The sequence below is a fragment of the Manis javanica genome, chromosome 1 (genome assembly GCF_040802235.1).
Source record: "Manis javanica isolate MJ-LG chromosome 1, MJ_LKY, whole genome shotgun sequence".
Classification (NCBI taxonomy): Eukaryota; Metazoa; Chordata; class Mammalia; order Pholidota; family Manidae; genus Manis; species Manis javanica.
Window position 1 is genome coordinate 23,999,737 of NC_133156.1, and position 23,131 is coordinate 24,022,867.

The following is a 23,131-nucleotide window of genomic DNA, read 5'->3' on the forward strand; positions in this document are numbered from 1 at the left end:
TTCAAATTTTGGAAGTTATGTATGAAGCCTCTTTAAAGATCGGTGTGCAGGTTTTTCTGTAGACAGAAGTTTTCACCTCCTTTGGGTAAATACCAATAAGTGAGATTGCCACATCCTAAAGTAGAGTATGTTTAGTTTAAGAAACCACCAAAATGTTTTCCAATGTGGCTATACCACTTTCATTCCCTCTAGCAATAATTGAGAGTTCCTGTTGCACCACATCCTCACCAGCATTTGGTGTTCACAGTGTTCCAGTTTTGGCCATTCTACTAAGTGTATAGTGGTATCTCCTTGTTTTAATTTACATTTCCCTAATGACATGTGGAGCATCTTTTCATATGCTTATTTTCCATGTGTGTATTGATGAGGTGTCAAGGGCTTTGTCCATTTTTAAATTGGTTTGGCTTATTGTTGAGTTTTAAGGTTTCCTTTTATATTTTGAGGAACAGTCCTTTACTATGTGTCATTACTGCTTTTATAAAAAAATTTTATAATGGCCATCCTTGAAATGTAAAGTGATAAGTTATTGTGGTTTTGATTTGCATTTCTTTGATGTGGTGATGAACATCTTTTCTTATACCTATTGGCCATTAGTATGTCTTTGGATAAATGTTTAGTCAAATCCTTTGCCAAATTTTTAATGTTTTTTTCTTGCTATTGAGTTGTAGATGTTCCTCATAAAATTGGATATCAACACCTGATCAGATGTATAGTTTGCAAATATTTTCTTCCATTCCATAGGTTGCCTTTTCATTCTGTTGCTGTGCAAACAATTTTTAGTTTGATGTCCCACTTGTCTGTTTTTGCTTTTGTAGCATCTGCTTTTGGTGTCATAACCAAGAAGTCAGTGACTAGACAAGCGTCGTGAACCTTTCTTCTTGTGCTTTTTTCCTAGGCATACAGTTTCAGGTCTTATGTTGATGTATTTAATCCATTTTGAGTTGATTTTTGTGTATGACTTAAGTGTCCAATTTCATTCTTTTGCATGTGGCTGTCCATAATGCTCTTGAACCTCTCTAGTGATTTTTTCAGTTCAGTTATTAACATTCTTTAGCTCCAAAATATGTCTCATTCTTTTGTGTGTGTGTGTGTGTGTGTGTGTGTGTGTGTGTGTGTGTGTGTGGATAGTCCTTTTGTTGAAATTCTCATTTTGTTCATGTATCATTTTTCTTAACTTGTTGAGCATCTTTATGATGATTAATTAAAATTCTTTATCGGATCATTCATATACCTCTATCTTTAGACTCAGTTTCTTCAGACTTATTTCGTTCCTTTTATTGGACTGTTTCCCCTGTTTCTATTATGTTCCTTGTAATTTTTTGTTGGTATCATTGCATTTGAAAAAACACTCCTCTCTTCAGTCTTTACGTACTGGCTGAGTACAGAGAAAGGCCTTTACTAGTCAGCCTGGCTGTAGATTGTGGGGGCTTCCCCAACCTTTTCTCTGGGTCTGTCTTCTCTGTACCTGTATATGTAGATTCCAAATCAGAGGAATTTTCCAGTTTTTTCTTCCTGCCCTAGAGGCTTCTACTCTCTTGCATCTTCTGTACCATGGGTTCTGTGAAGTAGCACACTACCCAGCTCTTTTTTGTTACTAGATGGCCCCCAGATAGCTAGAGTATGCCAGGTACTAGTAGCGCCCTATGTCAGGCTAGATAAGAAACCAGCCCCACAGGCAGTCCCACAGAAAACTGAAATGTTGGACACCACCACCAGTCTTCCCTTTCTCCCAGGAGGGAGAAGTTGCTGAGCTGTATTGGTCTGTTTGTTGTCCCGTGGGTTCTCTGGATCTGTAGTTAACCACCCAGCTCCTTTTTTAGTTCTCAGTAGGCCCCAGGCACCTAGCGTGTGCCAGTTCTTGTCTGTGCTCTGAGAAGTGGAGAAAGAAGCTAGTCCCTCAGGCAGGCCCCGCACTCCCCTCCCCTCCCTGCCAAGTTAGAATGTTAGATGTAAAGTACATTCTTCTTTTCCTCCCCAGGAGAATTTCAGAGGCCAGTTTTCTTCCAGTTGTGTGGTGCTGTGCTGGGAGGAGGGACTATGGTGAAAGGGTGTCATGAATTTTCCTACTATCTTTGATGCAGCTGGTTTAGTAGCACCTGGGGTGCAGGAGCCTCTTAACTGATTTCTGAGTTCTCATAAAGGGAATTGGGATGGGTATTGTTGAACAGGTGTTTCTGAGGAAGGAAGGAAGACCTGGGGCTTCCTGTTCTGCCATCTTGCTGATGTCACTTCCATCAAGGACATTCTTAAGTGAAGTTGGCTTTTTTTGTGAATGGTCATGAAAAATAAAATGAAACAGTTTGCATCATACCTGAGACTGGCTTTATTCTCTGATTTCTTTATCACAATGAATCAATGAAACAGTTTGGTGCTACTGCCCTGATACATTCTAAGGTGCCTGGAGTCCTGACTTCCTTTGTTTTTGAACAATTAGTGTAAATGTAAATACAGGAAAAAAGGAAAATGAAGTCTTGGTATTATGGATACAGTTTTGACCTCACAGAACTCCGGGAACTGTCTCTGGATCAGGAAGTTTGTGAAGCACACTGAACTACAGTTTTTCTAAGTTCCTTAAAAAGAATAGTGAATGAATATTGAATTTTATCAAGTGTGTTTATGCATCTATGAAACTGTCATGTAATTTTAAAAACTCTGTTTAATGTGATGAATTAATTAGAACAAATATTTGGGATAAACCTGCATTAGTGTTGATGTATTTTTCCATTTATATATTATTATTTTTCCATTTATATATTCTCTCTCTATACTTAATACTACATGTTTAAATACCACAAAACACTATTATTATTATTGAAGTTAATATTCACTTAGAATTATCCATGTACTTGCCAGTTTTTTCCTCATCATTTCTTGCTGCAACTGTAAGGTTCTATCTGGGATCATTTTTATGCTGTCTAAAGAATCTCCATAAGCATTTCTTCTATTGTGAAGTTCAGTCTTTACCTTCCCTTAGAATTGTGTTTTTTGGGTACAGAATTTTAGGTTGGCAAATATTTCATTTTAGCACCTTGAATGCATCTTTAATAATCTCTGGCATTGTGTTCTTTTTGAGAAGTCATGTTGATAATATTGTCTTTTTTTTCCTTAGGTGCTTAAATGATTTTGTCTTTTTCTTACCTTAGATAAGACAAGTTTTACAGTGACATGTCCAGATATGGATTTCACTTCAGTTCTGGAAAACTGAATTCTAATTATTGGCTTCTAATTTCTTCAGATACTGCTTTTGCCCTGTTTTCTCTCTTCTTTCTAGAATTCCATTTAAGTATACCTCTTCACTGTATCCTGTATATCTTTCTTTACTTTACTTACTCTAATGAGGAAGTATTAAAAAATACAAGTATTTTTTTTCAGATTTTCAGTTTTTGTTTTTAATCTTTATTATTGAAAAGAATTTCCAAACATATGAGCAAGTAGGATGGTATATCCCCCATGAAACCATCAACCAGCTTTAATAGTTATCAACTGCTTGTTTCATCTGTAACCCCATCACCCATTTTCCCATTCTACTGAGGTAAATATTTCATCTGAATGTATTTTAGCATCTGTCTTTTAAAGATAAAGAGTCTATAAAACATTCTAATTGACTCATAAATGTAAATTTTAAAAATACTTGCTTGAAACAGGATCCAAGTATGGATCCATACATTGTGATTGATACATCCCTTAAGCCTTTTTTACCCTAAAGATTCCCCACTATCTTCTATTTTTCCTTGCAATGTATTTGTTGAAGAGATTGGGTTATTGTCCCGTAGAGTTTCCCATAGTCTGAATTTGGGTTCATGCCTTTTTTAAAAAAAGACAACTTCACAGGTGGGTGGTGTGTTCATTCATTAGGATCAGGAGGCACTAATGTCAGACTGTCTCTCATGATGTGAACAGCCATTGCTAGATGCCTGTGTGGATTCTTCAATTTTTAGGGATTTAAAATGATGATGTTCTAGTTCTAGCATTTTTTATTAGCTCAAATACTTCAATACAGAGACATTTCTTATCAACTGTTGGTTCATATATGAAAGGCAGAGTAAGTACTTGCTTTTTATTTACCAGTTTTCAAAATAATCAATTGATTCACTAGTGTCCTTCAGTTCTGACCAGTTAGGATTTGTTTTATTATGGATTTAACATATATATTTCCAGATATTTTTAGTTGATATGACTTGCTCCTTAAAGAAATCTGTGGTAGTATTGAAATTAATAAATATTATTTCTGGTTTATTCTAGTTTGCATTTATGCCGTGTCCTGAGTGAAAATAAAAGCCATGATTGTTCATCCTATAGAGGTAAGTCTTTCAAAAGTATCAAAGCTGTTACGTTTGGCTTGGCCAAAATTAATAAATATTGTTTTCCATTAAATTGTTGTAAACTAAAACAAAGCTATAAGATAGTTCACACTATATAAAGCTTTTATATGAATATATTACAGTTAGGATTAAAACTGTAGGACTATAAATCTCTATATGGATGTCAAATAGTCATAATGATATTGCTTGACTTTATAATTATGACATGGAATATTTAGCTACATTTCAACAGTTGTTAGCTGTAGTAAAAATTATATAAACTAGCTATCAGTCATAAACAGAAGAGAAAAGCTAGCATGGAAAGAAAAATTGTTTTGATATTGTTTGCGCTAGGAAATTTCCAGAAACTAAGGTTCAGTGTTTTTACTAAAGCTGGTTATGTTTAGGTGGTATCTGGGGATCTTGTTAAAGGCAGTTGTCATGGAAAACGTTAAAAGCAAAGGAATTATATACGCACATCACAAATACGGTTTATTAAGTAAAATGTTATGTAATTAACTAGGATGTGAAGTTTAATTTTAAAGGACTTTACTATTTAACACTCATTAATTTAAAATTAGGCCTTTAAGAAATTTAGATTTAGAAAAGGAGGGGCAAAAACAAAACAATTATGTCCATTATGTTTAAAGAATTTTCCTGTGTAGCTTTCATTTTGGGTGGGAACCGTGACATTTTTTCAATCTGGAAAAAATGATTTGTAACAAATATTCTATTTTAAAGAAAAATTATTGGATAAAATTAATTTTATTTAAATTATGCTTTTGTGAATAGATGATTAAGAATAGAAAATATTTCTATAAAAATGTTCACTTTAATCAAAATATTACCTTGATGAAATATATGAGAGTATATACTTTTTAAAGAATATTTGAATTTTTTAATGGAAAGCATTCGAATGGGAAGAATTCAAACAAATGAATGAGCCATTTTTCCCTGTCATTTGAGTAAGATCTGTTGTAAGATTTAACATTTGTAAGCGCACATTCCCAAAGTTATTTTCCAGTTCCTCCTGCTTATAAAATTGTAAGATCGTTCATAATGTTTCTGAGGTTGATAAAATGCCATCTTTTTGAATAAATCAGTTCACTGCCAGAAGTATAAAAACGTAAAAAAAGACTCTTTTGTAAAAGCACTAGGATACTTAATTTTTTTCATTCCTGTATTTGATACAAGTGTGTGACTTCTTGGTTAACTTTGATCTTGTTTACAATTGAAATCTTAAGTGGATAAAATAAGAACTCTCAGAAGAACTATGCATAATATAACCTAGAGGATTACTCTTTTAGTTTTAAATGGGACTGGGTGGATCTCCTATCAGATCTAACTATCATATTATTGTTACTTTTTGCATGTTTGTTCTGATTCACATATGAAATGAAAAGTAGTTGAGTGCGGCCTCATTGGCTGGATTGCCAGTGCTCTCTTGCTGGCCCTTGTCGGCCTTCAACACGTTACAGCTCTGGCTGATTGCTCCACCAATCAAGCTTTGGTCTGAGGGCCCCAGTTGGTAGTCCGTGCTGGAAATTGTATGTCATTTCTTCTGAATTTCTTTTGTTCTATCTCGGGGATTGAGTTTGGATAGGGTTCTCTCTACCCTTTCCCTTTCTGCTCCTCTCAATTGATTTCATTTCATTTCAGGCAGGCAGTTTACCTTGCACACACTACTTCCCTTGTTCATTTATACATCCCTCTTCCCCAGTAAAATAACATTGTAATGATGGCTGATAAACCAGGGTAATCCTAGTGATATTCAACATAACAAAGAACTGTTATCTTCAATATTCAAATCCCACAAAGCACTTGTAAGAATGTCTAAAAGTTTTTTTTACTTGTGGCTATTCTTAAAACTGCTTTTCCTGAAATGTAACCGTTAAGATAAAATCTTCTGTTCATTTTTTTGTGTATAAGGGCTTTAAATTTTCCACTCCATTGTAAATGCAAAGTTTTTCAACTTTAGTGTAGATTTTTTCAGGATTTTGTGGAGCTAGCCATCGTACTCTCCAGGTACCATTTACTATTTCTATGGACAAAATACAGTAGGAGAGGGAGAGGATTAAAGATGGCGGCGTGAGAGGAGAGACAGAGGCTTCCTCCTAAAACTGGATATAACAAGAAAATATAGTTGGCGCAACTAATCCTGAGAGAGCAACAAGAAAGAGGCCGACGCCAGACTGCATACACCTGGAGAAAAGAACAGACCTCACCGAACGGGGAAACATACTAGAGTTGTGGCTTGGCAGGACCCGAGCCCCTCCCTCATCCCAGCTCACCGGCAGGAGGAAGAGAAACGGAGCAGGGAGGGAGTGAAAGGCTTGTGACTGCTGAATACATAGCTCCAGAGATCTGCTCTGGGAGCACAAACCTACATTTCATGGTGTTTTCATCATACTCTTCTGATTATGGGGTTGTAAAGCTGGGACAGGTGGAGTACCTGGGGAGACAGGGATTCCGGCTGCCTGTGGAAAGTAGGGATCCATATTCGGCTGCTCTGGCACAAAAGCATATCTCTGTGCTTGGCCCACTGGTTCAGGCAGCGGAGACAGGCACAGCAGCCGGGAAGCCGGGAACAGCTCTTTCCTCCACCCAGGCAGCAATACCACTCCCCTGCGACCCCTGACATTGCTTCAGTGCTGAGCAGATCCAGAATAGAGCTTCTGGATGCTAGAGGGCGCCATCTACAAATATGCAATGCCAAAGAAACCTCTTCCATAGTAAAATTACTAATACAACTCCTGAGAAAGATTTAAATGATATGGACCTCGTGACTCTTCCTGAAAGGGAGTTCAAAATAAAAATCATCAACATGCTAATGGAGGTAAAGAAAGATATCCAAGAACTCAGAAATGAATTCAGGTCAGAGATCCAATCGTTGAAGACAACGATGGAGGCTATTAAAAGCAGGGTGGATACAGTGGCGGAGACGATAAATGAAATAGAAACTAGACAAGAGGAATACAAAGAAGCTGAGGCACAGAAAGGAAAAAGGATCTCTAAAAATGAAAGAATATTGCGAGAAATATATGACCAAACTAAATGGAACAATATTCGCATTATAGGGATGCCAGAAGAAGAAGAGAGGGAGTAAGAGTTTAAATGTGTCTTCGAGGAGGTAGTTGCTGAAAACTTCCCCAGTCGGGGGAAGGAGATAGTCTCTCAGGCCATGGAGATCCACAGATCTCCCAACACAAGGGACCCAAGGAAGACAACAACAAGACACATAGTAATTAAAATGGGAAAGGTCAAGGATAAGGACAGACTGTTAAAAGCAGCCAGAGATAGAAATAAGATCTCATACAAAGGAAGCCCATCAGGCTAACATCAGACTTCTCACAGAAACCTTACTGGCCAGAAGGGAGTGGCATGATGTACTTAATGACATGAAGCATCAGGGCCTGGAACCAAAATTATTTTTTCCAGCAAGAATATCATTTAAATTTGAAGGAGAGATTAAACAATTTCAAGATAAGCAAAAGCTGAGAGAATTTACCTCCCACAATCCATCTCTACAGTCTATTTTGGAGGGACTGCTACAGATGGAAGTGTTTCTAAGGTTGAACAGCTGTCACCAGAGGTAGTAAAACCACAGTAAAGAAAGTAGAACAGCTAATTATGAAGCAAAAGCACAATTAAATTAACTATCCCGAAAGTCAATCAAGGGATAGACAAAGAATTCAGAATATGATACCTAATATAGAAAGAATGGAGGAGGAAGAAAAAGGAGGAGAAACAGAAAAGAACCTTTAGATTGTGTTTGTAACAGCATACTTAGTGAGTTAAGTTAGACTCTTAGATAGTAAGGAAATTAAGACTGAACTTTGGTAACCACGATCCAAAGCCTGCAATGGCGATAAGTACATATCTATTGATAATCACCCTAAATGTAAATGGACTGAATGCACCAATCAAAAGACATACAGTCACTGAATGGATAAAAAAAAAACAAGACCCATCTACATGCTGCTTACAAGAGACTCACCTCAAACCCAAAGACATGCACAGACTAAAAGTAAAGGGATGGAAAAAGATATTTCATGCAAACAACAGGGATAAAAAAGCAGCTGTTGCAGTACTAGTATCAGACAAAGTAGATTTCAAAACAAAGAAAGTAACGAGATAAAGAAGGACATTGCATAATGATAAAGGGGTCAGTCCTACAGGAGGATATATAACCATTATAAATATATATGCACAAATACAGAGGAGCACCAGCATATGTGAAACAAATACTAACAGAACTAAATGAGGAAATAGAATGCATTTGTTTTAGGAGACTTCAACACACCATTCACTCCAAAGGACAGATCTACCAGACAAAATAAGTAAGGACACAGAGGCACTGAACAACACACTAGAACAGATGGACCTAATAGACACTTATAGAACTCTACATCCAAAAGCAACAGGATGCACATTCTTCTGAAGAACACATGGAACGTTCTCCAGAATAGACCACATACTACGCCACAAAAAGAGCCTCAGTAAATTCAAAAAGATTGAAATTCTACCAAGCAACATTTCAGACCACAAAAGTATAAAACGAGAACTAAATTGCACAAAGAAAGAAAAAAGGCCCACAAACACATGGAGGTTTAAAAACATGCTCCTAAATAATCAATGGATCAACGACCAAATTAAAATAGAGATCAAGCAATATATGGAAACAAATGACAACAACACAAAGCCCCAACTTCTGCAGGACGCAGTGAAAGCAGTCTTAAGAGGAAAGTATATAACACTCCAGGCATATTTAAAGAAGGAAGAACAAACCCAAATGAATAGTCTAATCTCACAATTATCAAAATAGGAAAGAAAGAACAAATAAGGGCTAAATTCAGCAGAAAGAGGGACATAATAAAAATCAGAAAAGAAATAAATAAAATTGAGAAGAATAAAACAATAGAAAAAAATCAATGAAACTCAGAGCTGTTACCTTGAGAAAATAAACAAAACAAATAAGCCTGTAGCCATACTTCTTAAGAGAAAAAGAGAATCAACAAACATCAACAGAATTGGAAATGAGAAAGGAAACATCACGATGGACCTAACAGAAATACAAAGAATTATTAGAGACTACTATGAAAACCTATATGCTAACAAGCTGGAAAACCTAGAAGAAATGGATAACTTCCTATAAAAATACAACCTTTCAAGACTGACGAAGAAAGAAACACAAAATCTAAACAAACTACCAGCAAAGAAATTGAAGTGGTAATCAAAAAACTACCCAAGAACAAAACCCCGGGCCAGAAGGATTTACCTCAGAATTTTATCAGACATACAGAGAAGATATAATATGCATTCTCCTTAAAGTTTTCCAAAAAATAGAACAGGAGAAAATACTCCCTACCTCAATGTATGAAGCCAACATCACCCTAATACCAAAACCAGGCAAAGACCCCACCAAAAAAAGAAAATTACAGACAAATATCCCTGATGAACTTAGATGCAAAAATACTCAATAAAATATTAGCATAGTGAATTCAAAAATACATCCAAAGTATCATACACCATGAAGAAGTGGGATTCATCCCAGGATGCAAGGATGGTACAACATTTAAAAATCCATGAACATCATCCACCACATCAATAAAAGGAAGGACAAAAACCTTATGATCATCTCCATAGATTCTGAGAAAGCACTTGGCAAAATTCAACATCCATTCATGATAAAAACTCTTAACACAATGGGTATAGAGGGCAAGTACTTCAACATAATAAAGGCCATATATGATAAACCAACTGCCAACATCATACTGAACAGTGAGAAGCTGAAAGCTTTTCCTCTGAGATCCGGAACAAGACAGGGATGCCCACTCTCCCCACTGGTATTCAACATAGTACTGGAGGTCCTAGCCACGGGAATTAGACAAAACAAAAGAAATACAAGGAATCCAAATTGGTAAAGAAGAAGCTAAACTGTCACTACTTGCAGATGCCATGATATTGTACATAAAAAAACCCTAAAGACTCCACTCCAAAACTAGTAGAACAGTATTGCTCAGAATACAGCAAAGTTGAAGGATACAAAATTAACACACAGAAATCTGTGGCTTTCATATACACTAACAATGGACTAATATAGAAAGAGTAATCAGGAAAACAATTCCATTCACAATTGCATCAAAAAGAATAAAATACTTAGGAATAAACCTAACCAAGGAAGTGAAAGACCTATACCCTGAAAACTATAAGACACTCTTAAGAGAAATTATAGAGGACACTAACAAATGGAAACTCATCCCATGCTCTTGGCTAGGAAGAATTAATATCGTCAAAATGGCCATCCTGCCCAAAGCAGTCTACAGATTCAATGCAATCCCTATCAAATTACCAATGGCATTCTTCAACAAACTGGAACAAATAGTTCAAAAATTCATATGGAACCACCAAAGACCCTGAATATCCAAAGCAATCCTGAGAGGGAAGAATAAAGTGGGGGGGATCTCACTCCCCAACTTCAAGCTCTACTGCAAAGCCACAGTAATCAAGACACTTTGGTACTGGCACAAGAACAGAGCCACAGACCAGTGGAACAGATTAGAGACTCCAGACATTAAACCAAACATATATGGTCAATTAATATATGATAAAGGAGCCATGGACATACAATGGGGAAATGACAGTCTCTTCAACAGATGGTGCTGGCAAAACTGGAGAGCTACATGTAAGAGAATGAAACTGAATCATTGTCTAACCCCATATACAAAAGTAAATTCAAAATGGATCAAAGACCTGAATGTAAATGATGAAACCTTAAAACTCTTAGAAAAAAAAACAGGCAAGAAACTCTGAGACATAAACATGAGACACTTCTTCATGAACACTTCTCCCTGGGCAAGGGAAACGAAAGCAAAAATGAACAAGTGGGACTGTATCAAGCTGAAAAGCTTCTGTCCAGCAAAGTTCACCATCAATAGAACAAAAAGGTACCCTACAGTATGGGAGAATATATTCATAAATGACAGATCCGATAAAGGGTTGACATCCAATATATATAAAGAGCTCACACACCTCAACAAACCAAAAGCAAATAATCCAATTAAAAACAGTCAGAGGAGCTGAGCAGACATTTCTACAAACAATAAATTCAGATGGCCAACAGACACATGAAAAGATCCTCCACATCGCTAGTCATCAGAGAAATGCAAATTAAAACCACAATGAGATATCACCTCACATCAGTAAGGATGGCCACCATCCAAAAGACAAACAACAACACATGGTGGGGAGGTTGTGGCGAAAGGGGAACCCTCCTATACTGTTGTGGGAAATGTAAATTAGTTCAACCATTGTGGAACGGAGTACAGATGTTCCTCATAAAGCTTAAAATATAAATACCATTTGACCCAGGAATTCCACTTCTTGGAATTTACCCTAAGAATACAGCAGCCCAGTTTGAAAAAGACAGATGCACCCCTATGTTTATCGCAGCAGTATTTACAATAGCCAAGAAAAGGAAGCAACCTAAGTGTCCATCAGTAGAGGAATGGATGAAGAAGACGTGGTACATATACACAATGGAATATTATTCAGCCATAAGAAGAAAACATATCCCGCCATTTGCAACAACATGGATGGAGCTAGAGGGTGTTATGCTCAGTGAAATAAGCCAGGCGGAGAAAAACAAGTACCAAATGATTTCACTCATATGTGGAGTATAAGATTAAAGAAAAACTGAAGGAACAAAAGAGCAGCAGAATCACAGAACCCAAGAATGGACTAACTGTTACCAAAGGGAAAGGGACTGTGGAGGATGGATGGGAAGGGAGGGATAAGGGCTGAGAAAAAGAAAGGGGGCCTCACAATTAGTACATATAGTGTGTGGGGGCGTCATAGGGAGGGATGTGCAACACAGAGAAGACTAGTAGTGATTCTGCAGCATCTTACTACACTGATGGACCCTGACTGTAATGGGGTTTGTGAGGGGGACTAGGTGAAGGGGGGAGTCTAGTAAACATAATGTTCTTCATTTAATTGTAGATTAATGATAACAAAATGAATAAGAAAAATTACTATAGTATATCCACTGATAAAAAATACAGTAGGACTTCCTAACCAGTTAAATGGGCATTTAAAGAATATGTGAGTTGGGGACTGTTTTTGCTTCTTTGTGGATCACGTTGTGATTGTTTTTATGTCCTTTACTGTCAGCAAAATGACCTGGGCTCTTTGTTCTCTGTTTTATAGTCTCCTGTGATTAAGATTAGAATTCCCTCAGCCTCTATCAGCTTATATTCTTATGGAAATTTAGTTTGATATTCAGCTGTTTTGTCCTAAGAGTGATTGCTTTTATTAAAAATCTTAGTTATCTGGGTAACTTTACATGAGTATTATTTGCTGTAAAAGCATTTTATTGATGGAAATTCAAAGCATTAAATTAACCTCATATTCCTACCATGCTAACAAGTTAGTTTTTATATAGTTTATTTTAAGCATAATTAAGGCATATTTGTGAAAAAGGTGGGTTTATTTAATAATGAATTCTTCATAAGGAGTTGGGACAGTTGGGCTATAGTACATTAACAAATAATTTGAGGACAAATTTATTTGATTGTAGAATACTATTTTCATTGTTTAAAGGGGGATTGATATGAGTCTTGATTTCTATTATATTCTCTTTTTGTGACTAGTAAAACCAAGAGAGAAGATTTTAAATATTTAGTTTTTTATTTGCTGTTTTGCCCTGAAAACTTTTTGATTCCTTTTAAAAGGGGATTATAATTTGACTTTATTTTACATAAATGTTTTTAGAGCTGCCTGTTTTCCTACTTAAGAAAGGAAGCAAGTAAAGTTTTTATTGTATGAAACTAAATAAAATGATAGCTGGAAGGAGTTGTTTACCTAACCAATAACAATCCCCCCACACACACACCCAAAAAAGAGATTCTTCCTCCTAGAAAGGGGACTACTTGCTAATTTTAATAGTGAATGATAGTACTTGTGGTTGACAGTTCTCATAGAGTTGCTGTTTTATGTATGTAATTATTTTAGTTTGAATTCTGATGGAAATAGAGGGCAAAAAAGATTGATATTTGGGGAGAAGTTTCTCTGACCTTAGGATATCTGTAAAAGTTGATTTTATATTTACTGCTATTCCTTGCCTATTGTCAGTGTAGCCCTGAGATTGAATTGACTGTAATCTGAATATATTTAGAAAAATCTGTGAAATCTGATGATGAGAGGAATGGCTAATTTAGTTTATATTCACATGGTGGAGTTCTATTCAGTCTTCTTCTTATTCAGCCATAAGAAGAAAACAAATCCTACCATTTGCAACAACATGGATGGAGCTAGAGGGTATTATGCTCAGTGAAATAAGCCAGGCGGAGAAAGACAAGTACCAAAGGATTTCACTCATATGAGGAGTGTAAGAACAAAGAAAAATTGAAGGAACAAAACAGCAGCAGAATCACAGAACCCAAGAATGGACTAACAGTTACCAAAGGGAAAGGGACTGGGGCAGATGGGTGGGAAGGGAGGGATAAGTGCAGGGAAAAAGAAAGGGGAGACTTTGGTGATTTTGGAGACTTTTGTACCTAGAGAAAATGCTTTTAAAAGCGTTAGTGGTGTAATTAGAATACCAAATGATGTGCCTTGTGAATTCAAATATATAAAATATGTTGACATAAAGGAAAAGATGGGGAGGGAATGCTCAAGCAGTAGTTATGTTATAGTAGTATAGTCAAGGTTCGCTTTTTTTCTCTTTTAGTATTTTGTTTTGTGAAAATAAAAGGAAAAAAATCTAGAGAAAAGTATTAGAAGTATATTTTTCATACCATTGTTGATGTTTATAATAATTCTTAGAAGTAGAAAATACGTAGATCTAACACTCGAGGGTCTGCATTTCATGTTCAAGAGTCTGTGTTCTCACATTATTTCTATTATGTTCTACAGATTTCCAGCAAGCTCTTTATGAGTTATCATGCCATGTCGTTAATGGAAATCTCAAGCATGAACATGCATCTAATGTTCTTAACGACATTAGTGTAAGTTGTGTGTGTGTGTTCTTTTTTGATACAAATATCCCTGTAGTGTATAAATTGGCATTTCATTTTATTCAGAATTATAGTGAGGTAGGGCGGGGACATGGGACAAGCATCATAATTAACTTTTCCTACCTATGATGAAAAATTCTGAGATATAAACAGTATAGTAAGAACAGGAGGAACCCCATCTTAAGGCTAAGATTCCATTTTAAAAAGCAGCGAGTTGAAGAAGTAAGATTGCTAACATATTCTCTGGTAATGAGACAGTAGCCCAACAGCCTATCTTAAGGCAGGGCAGGCAGTCTTAACTGATATGTCCCTACTACTTGAGGGTAACCCTATCTTGGAGAAGAACTGGACAAATAAATTCCTTGTGTTGGATTTATTTAGCAGAATTATCTGGAGGACTGATAAGAAAGGAAAAGAGACATGGTGTCTCTCACCAGAGATAAGCACCTTGAGACCACAAGTCAAGCCTATGCCCAACAACCCCCCTCTGCCGTTTGCCCCATTCTTGAAAGCCTTAAAAGGCAGAATCCCCAAACTTTCAGTGTGCCTTCTCTCTGAGGTCGTCTGCACCTTCTCTAAGTGTGTACTTTCAGATAAAGCTTTCTCACTGCTCAGATTATTGCGGTCTTCATTCTGTCTCCGATTTACTCCTAATAAGTAGGAAGGGGCTGCTAAGAGATCAGATTTGGGCCTGCATGTTTCCATCCCATTGCCTGGGTGACATGGACGGAACTGCCGCTGTGCGATCTGTTCTTAGTAGCCTGCCGGAAAATCTCCTTTCTTTGGGAAGTTCTCAGAACATAATCTTACTCCATTCTGTTCTTGGCTCCCCCAAATCCTGGAGTCATAGGGGCTAGTCCCCGTGCTGTGCAGATCCATGTGGACGCAAGATGCCAGGTGACTCTGGCTTCAGGAGTTGGCAAGGGAATCTGTCCTAGGCCAAGAAATTTCCCTCTTTCCCTTGCACTTTCCTGTTCTCTGGTGCCTGCAAGGCAGCTGCCATTCCCTGCTGCTGTTGCTTTAATGGATTCCTTCCTTACCTACACTGGGCTGACCTGTTGGAGAATTCTCTCTCACCCAGAATTAAGAAGGCTTCCCCCATCCAGGTTGAGGTTTCTCCTAGTTCTTCACCTAGCTGCCCAGCAACAACAGTAGTGAATGTTTTAAGGTAATAGTGATAAGTCATTGTTGCTAGGCAGAAACACATTTTAATCTTTTGTCTGGTTGTGAGTAAAATGGAAAATGTTAGGTAACCTGGGAGAGCAAAAAAAAAAAAAGCCAGCATTTTACTGAACTCAAAGTATACTCAATTAAAAGTGCTACTATAAAAAATAATTTGGCTAGAATATGTTTTTCTCCCAATATAGCATCTCCAGGTATTTTCTTTCGTTTGTGGTTATGTTTAGAAGTTAAATGTATTTTTTAAATTGAGGATTCAGTGATTTTGAATTGAGGTTGTATAGAGGACCTTCACTTGATACCAATTTTCATGTTTTTGCCATTTATTTTAGAAAATATTAACTAGATTTTCCCCCCTAACCTTTAAGTGGTTATTCTGTTTCACTCTTTTATTTTTTAGAGTATTTAAGTTAACTTCAGACCAGATACTGGTCACTGTGGTTTGATATTTAAATGGAAAGATGAATTGTCAAATTGTAGTCATGTTTATTGTAAACCAGTAGTTAAGTTTCAGTTTTTACAAGTGGTGTATTACTCTATTAGGCTGTATTTTCAACTGACATAAATAAAATTATCTGCCCAGTTGAGAACAACTTTCATAACTATTACTGAGGTAGGACCTGGCACTTCTTGATGTCAACATGCATTTTACCCTGTGTTGCTTTAAGCCTCTGTGGCATTTTCGTGCTAGCGTAGGTCATCTCCTTTATATTTTTGTGTTTTTCCGAGGATGGTTCTAAGGAACTTCTGTGTTTAGCTGTTGTGATTTTTTCCCCTCACATTGAGATGTATTTGAGCAGTAGAGGTTCAATATGCATTTCTCTTTTATTGCTAAATTTTCTATATGAGAAAGCAACATTAGTTCATGTTGGAGTAGTCTTTCAACTGTGAGTTTTCCATGTTTGAAAACTCGTGTCTTGCTCTATTAATTTCCGGTCTTCAGGTATCCTGAGTACTTGCATTCAAGTAGACATAGCCAAAGTTCATAGCCATTTAAGAAATTTGAGGCTAAAATCTGGTTGACAGTTAAGGTTATATCATTCCATTAATTGGGCATTGGTGTAGGGTTTAGTGTATTTATGGAATTTGATTATAATACTTTTCTCATTTATTGAAAATGAACAGTCCAAATGAACTTAATGTTTATAAAAAGTATTTTATTGAAGTATAGTTGACATATTAGTTCTAGATGTATGACAGTGATTCCACATTTATGTACATTACGAAATGCTCACCATGACAAGTGCAGTTACCATCTGTCACCATAAAATGTGTGTTTTGTTCTTCCTTAGCTCACCCTTCCTTTCAGTCCTTCGTGATACATATTCTTCTGCAGCTGGATTGTCTTTGTCATGGCCTTCTCATAGTACTGAATCACACGGGCCCGCTTCTTAGCCACAGGAGCATATCCTGTGTGTCTCTTACAGATGCCAGGTTTTGCTTTAGAATTACATTTCTTTCCTTTAGTCTCTGAAAATAGGCTAGTTTTAGGGTTACTACAGTGCCAGCAAACTAACTGCAATAACTGAATTATGTCCTTCCTAATGAAAAATCACTCTAAAATGGGGCATGGGAGTGGGAAGTTAGGAGACAGATCTAGTAAAAATGTTGAAGTTTTCGTCCAGAAATGAGGGGAGATTTTTGGGTGTGTTTCTCCAAAGGCTTACAACTGTTAGAGCATAAGAAAAATAAAGATAGATTTTTGATAATTGTCTTCGGAGAATCTTGAATTAGGGAACACCAGCTTGTGATTGTTCTTATATTTTTTAGATTTCTGTTCTGATACTACTATGATTTTTGCATAGGTCAGTGATGGGCACAATATTTGAAATTTTGGATGAGAAATAAACCATTTTTAACAGTTTTTCTTTAGGTAGGTGGGAGGTACTGCAAATTCCAGTGGTTTCTAACATGAAAATTCATTGGAAAAATTTCAATCAGTTGTGCTCTTTAATATTTCCTGGTGTTTATTTTATTTAGGTTTCTATTTTTTATCAAGTTATTTAATGATAGAAATTCAAACATTTTTTTCCAGCTGTTGTCTCTTTATTTTCTCTATATTATGAAACATGAAGAATTTTATTCCATGTCAACACAGCGGTGTTGGGGTTTTGTTATTCTGAAGCCATAGTACTTGCTGGTGTGCTATTGTAGTGTTTTATTATGAATAATTATATTTTTAAAATTAGGAATTTCATGAGGATATGCCTTCCATTCTTGCTGATGTATTCTGCATATTAGGTAGGTATTAAACCTTTATTTCACCTGTAAAAAGTGTTGTTTATTAAATTAATGTACTATGTTAAAATGTTTTCTTCCAAAGTAAGTATTTTACAATGTACAAATGTTTTTATAAATCTAGAATATATATCTTTTCACTCTATAGAGACTATAGTATTTTAAGTCAAATGTGAGTACGATCATTGTTTATAAACTAGTGCTAGTTTTAGTTTATAATTCAGTTTTCAGAATGTATCTTTATATAAAATGAAGCTAAATTAAGCCATTTCAAATAAGAAGGCTAAGTTTTCTGAAGTTAGCTACATTGGCCAGGATATTGCGAAATGGCACTGTCCAGGAAGGGAAAATGGAGAAGGGCAAAGAAAACATGGGTATATTTCATGATAAATCCCCTTCTCTCAATTCTCACGGATGGCGGTAGAAACTAAACTGAAGCAAAGCGGTGGTAGGATGTCTGGGGAGAGCCCTACAATACTTAGAGGACCACTTTTAATACATCCCTAATATCAGTGCTGCTTTCTATAGCACATTCTAAAGTATGAGTTGACTTTAAAATAATAGTATGTAATTAGCTAAAGTAATAATCCTAAAATCATCTTTGTAATCTTGCTGATTCTAGTTGAAATTTTTGATGCTTGGCATTTGGAGCTAATTGTTTTATTTCTTTCATACTTCAGAAAATTATTCGACAAATAGGTCAGTTTTTTTATTGAAGTATTGTTGATATGCAATCTTTATTGGTTTCAGATATACAACAAGGAGGTCTCAGCTTTTAAAAAAGATTTCAGTAGGAAGAAAATAAAAATCTTGAATATATTTTTGTTTGCTGACTAGAATTATAACTCAAAATAGGATATTAAAAATATATTTTAATACTGTCTTTTCATAGAACTGATGGCCAGGTAGCTTGAATAGTAGTACATGGTACATGGTAACAAGGTGGCCAAGGTCAAGAGTTTTGAACTTCCTGAGTAATAGGATCTTTAATGTCAGAAGAGATCTTTGTTGTCACCCAGTTCAACTTAACACTCAAGAAAGGAATTTCTTCTTTAGTATCTGTGACATGTGGTCATTTAAACTTTGCTTTAATATTTCCATTTTTGAAAACAGTGGGGTTTTTTTTTGAAGCTTTGTTGCTTTTCCAGTGCCATAGCACGCAGCTTCTGTGTAATCTACTTACCATTTTATGGGTTTACCTTTTTATGGGTATGCCATTGGTCACAGGGTCAGTCTCCAGTATAAGGAGAAATTAATTCTAAGCATTCATATGCATATGGAGGACAGCTCATGCTTACCATAGTTTCAGATTTTTTTTCCAAATGAGCATTTCAAAATTAGCTAGTTTTAAAGAAAATTAAGTATCTTAGTTTAGTGTTGGAGAGAGTCTAGCAAAATATGTCAAACTTTCATCTTTTTTTTCCTCCACTGTAGATACTGAGACAAATTGTTTAGAAGAAAAAAGCAAGAGTGACTATTTTACACAATTGGTATTAGCATGTTTGGTAAGTTTTAAAAAACGCTTTCTACATTTTCCATTGAACACTTGTAATTACAGTAAACACGTTAATGGAGGAGGATGTTGACATCTAGTTGACTATTCATTTTAAGGTGAGATTGGGGTTTTGAAATGGAATGATTTGTAAAATTAGACATACTAATTATTTCTATGAGGTAGGCATGCTACCATATCATTTATCTATACGTATAAAACCTTAGGTGGTATTCCTGACCTAATAAATTCCTGAGAGAAAGGTAAACATCTATCAAGTGAGTAGAAATGATGTGGACAGCTTTTAAACTGAGCAATTTTTCCTAAATGATTAGGTAAGGAGAAAAGAAATGAAGGTAGTTTAAAAATAATAAATTCTAGAACTTGTCATAATCATTGTCTAATAAACCATTTTGTGTTTATACATTTACAATCAAGGAGAAATGCCATTACTCAGACCTGGAAGAATGTCCTTGTCTTTGCTGTGCTAGAATTTGACCAAAGTGCTGTATTATCTTAAAATACAGTTGACAGATTCAATTTTAATCAGAATTTCATCGATTGTTCTTGTCATTTGTAGGCCGTGTACAGCATGAATTTAATTTTTTAGTGAGTGTTTTTTTAAAGAGCTATGTCACATTTTTCAATATTTGCAGTCTTCATTTTTTTTCATTTGAAGTTCTAAGCTTTTTTATTGTTAAAAATTGATACGTTTTTGTGTTATTTTAGTATTTGGGAAAAGCTGTTTTGAATATATTGAAATATACTCAATATAAATAAATATATTATATATTTTAAATATTGTGGTTGTGTAGTTGGAATGCTAAGGAATAAATGGCCTTTAATATTTTTTAATGCAGTATTTAGTTTCAGACACAGTTCTAAAGGAACGCCTGGATCCAGAAACCTTGGAATCATTAGGGCTTACCGAACAATCACAGCAGTTCAATCAAAAGTCAGTTAAAATCAAGACAAAACTCTTGTAAGTACACGTACCTTTCTGTTGCAGACACCTGAGTGTGTTTTGTTAGCTCTCGTTTTGAATACTAGAAGTTTCTAAAGGCAGTTGAAGGTTTTTTATGTTGCTCTTACCATGTGTCTCCTATTTTTTCCTTTTAAAAGTAGCCTGTAATTACTGAGTCAGCATTGAACGTGGCCTGTGTGAAACTAGTATAAATTTTTTCCCATATTAGAAGTTGAAATAGTGTTCAGTGCTTTAAAATAATTTACAACTGGCTATATTCTAGGGTATATCCTGAGTGATGGAAATAGTGGTTTGTTGTTGCTCCTTGGGATTAGCAATATCTATTCTTTGTGTTACTGATTTTCCCTGTGTAATTGTCTCTTTGAACTATTGTTATCATTCTATCCTAAAAGATAAACAAAGGTAAATTTTTCAACAATTCTTAGTATTGTTATCTGAGAGAGATAAGAATATTCAATGAAAAGAGTACAGTACTCTTAATTAAGCTTGCTAATTGAAATTAATTTTATCCCCTGTATGATGTTTATCTAATTTCAGTTGTAAGCAGCAAAAATTCAATTTGTTAAGAGAAGAGAATGAAGGTTATGCGAAGCTGATTGCTGAATTGGGGCAAGATTTATCTGGCAATATTACTAGTGACTTAATCGTAGAAAATATCAAATCTTTAATAGGTAAGACATGCATGGTATGTTAATAAGAAATGAGTTTTTTAGTTATTGGAGGATATACATAAAGACAAAATGAGTGCATTCCCTATAGTTTTTTTTTAATTAAGAAATGAGAGCATGTGTTTTTAAACTTGTTCTTTTAAGATTTTATCAGTAATAAAAAATTTAAGTTGATGATGACAAATCTTTTTGTCACTGTTACCTGTGTGTTTGTATTAGTTTCTGGTTTCTCTGGTATTTCTCTTCAACTTTTAAGTATTTCTCAATAATTTTATAGAGAGCAGAAAATAAAGTAAGCAGTTGAAACACAAAGTCTACGCTGAACTCTTGAAATGCAGAGATGTTTAGTTTTTGTGAACTTGCTTTACAAAATATCTTTACCAGGGACATTGAACACACCTTATTTTATCTTTACAGCAGCCTGTTAAAGTAAGTGCAGCAGGTGGTATAAAAGTGTAACAGGAAAGTTATTTTTATATGAGAATTTTTAAAAATAAATCTTTCTTTAGCATTATTCTTTTTATTTGCATTGAGTATATAGAGGAAATAGTTGGCTTCTATAAAAAGGAGGAATGAATGGTAGAAAAATAGGTAGTCCTGATTTTTCAAGAAAGGAAAGAATTGTCGCTCTTAATGGTTAGGTATTGTGCTAACTTAGGGAAGATTATCTAACACCTAGATGTCTTAGGTTTTGAGACCTTTTGGAGAAGTTGTATTTCCTGCTTCTCTAGTTATATATATATATATATATATTTTTTTTTTCTCTTTAGATATTTTTTATTCATTTAGTTATTATTCTACAGTTACATGAAGAACATTATGTTTACTAGACTCCCCCCTTCACCTAGTGCCCCCCACAAACCCCATTACAGTCACTGTCCATCACCGTAGTAAGATGATGTAGAATCATTACTTGTCTTCTCTGTATTGCATATCCCTGCCCATGCCCCCGGCATTATACATCCTAATCGTAAGGCCCCCTTTCTTTTCCCCTGCCCTTATCCCACCCTTGCCACCCATCCTCCCCAGTCCCTTTCCCTTTGGTCACTGTTAGTCCATTCTTGGGTTCTATCATTCTGCTGCTCTTTTGTTCCTTCAGTTTCTCTTTGTTCTTATACTCCACATATGAGTGAAATCATTTGATACTTGTCTTTCTCCACCTGGCTTATGTCACTGAGAATAATACCCTCTAGCTCCGTCGCTGTTGTTGCAAATGGTAGGATTTGTTTTCTTCTTATGGCTGAATAATGTTCCATTGTGTATATGTACCACATCTTCTTTATCCATTCATCTACTGATGGACACTTAGGTTGCTTCCTTTTCTTGGCTATCGTAAATACTGCTGCAATAAACATAGGGGTGCATCTGTCTTTTTCAAACTGGGCTGCTGTATTCTTAGGGTAAATTCCAAGAAGTGGAATTCCTGGGTCAAATGCTATTTCTATTTTTAGCTTTTTGAGGAACCTCCGTACTGCTTTCCACAATGGTTGAACTAATTTACATCCCCACCAACAGTGTAGGAGGGTTCCCCTTTTGCCACAACCTCGCCAACATGTGTTGTTGTTTGTCTTTTGGATGGTGGTGATCCTTACTGGTGTGAGGTGAAATCTCATTGTGGTTTTAATTTGCATTTCTCTGATGACTAGTGATGTGGAGTATCTTTTCATGTGTCTGTTGGCTATCTGAATTTCTTGTTTAGAGAACTGTCTGTTCAGCTCCTCTGCCCATTTTTTAATTGGATTATTTGATTTTTGTTTGTTGAGGTGTGTGAGCTTTTTATATATTTTGGATGCCAACCCTTTATCGGATCTGTCATTTATAAATATATTCTCCCATACTGTAGGTTACCTTTTTGTTCTATTGATGGTGTCCTTTGCTGTACAGAAGGTTTTCAGCTTGATACAGTCCCACTTGTTCATTTTTGCTTTTGTTTCCCTTGCCCAGGGAGATATGTTCATGAAGAAGTCACTCGTGTTTATGTCCGAGAGATTTTTGCCTATTATTTTTTCTAAGAGTTTTATGGTTTCATGACTTACATTCAGGTCTTTGATGCATTTCGAATTTACTTTTGTGTATGGGGTTAGACAATGATCCAGTTTCATTCTCTTATATGTAGCTGTCCCGTTTTGCCAGCACCATCTCTTGAAGAGATTGTCATTTCCCCATTGTTTGTCCATGGCTCCTTTATCTTATATTAATTGACCATATATGTTTGGGTTAATGTCTGGAGTCTCAATTCTGTTCCACTGGTC

At 35.7% G+C, this 23,131-nt stretch overlaps 1 protein-coding gene across 1 annotated transcript in view; it reads left to right on the top strand.

Annotated features, from left to right (window-relative positions):
- Positions 1–23,131, top strand: part of LOC108409545 (THO complex subunit 2-like) — a 105,250-nt gene that overhangs the window by 5,054 nt on the left and 77,065 nt on the right. Inside the window, 7 exon segments of the mRNA XM_073211738.1 lie at positions 3,645–3,651; positions 4,243–4,301; positions 14,217–14,308; positions 17,686–17,737; positions 19,169–19,239; positions 20,087–20,208; positions 20,749–20,882. Of these exon segments, the coding sequence (XP_073067839.1) occupies positions 3,645–3,651; positions 4,243–4,301; positions 14,217–14,308; positions 17,686–17,737; positions 19,169–19,239; positions 20,087–20,208; positions 20,749–20,882 (537 nt within the window).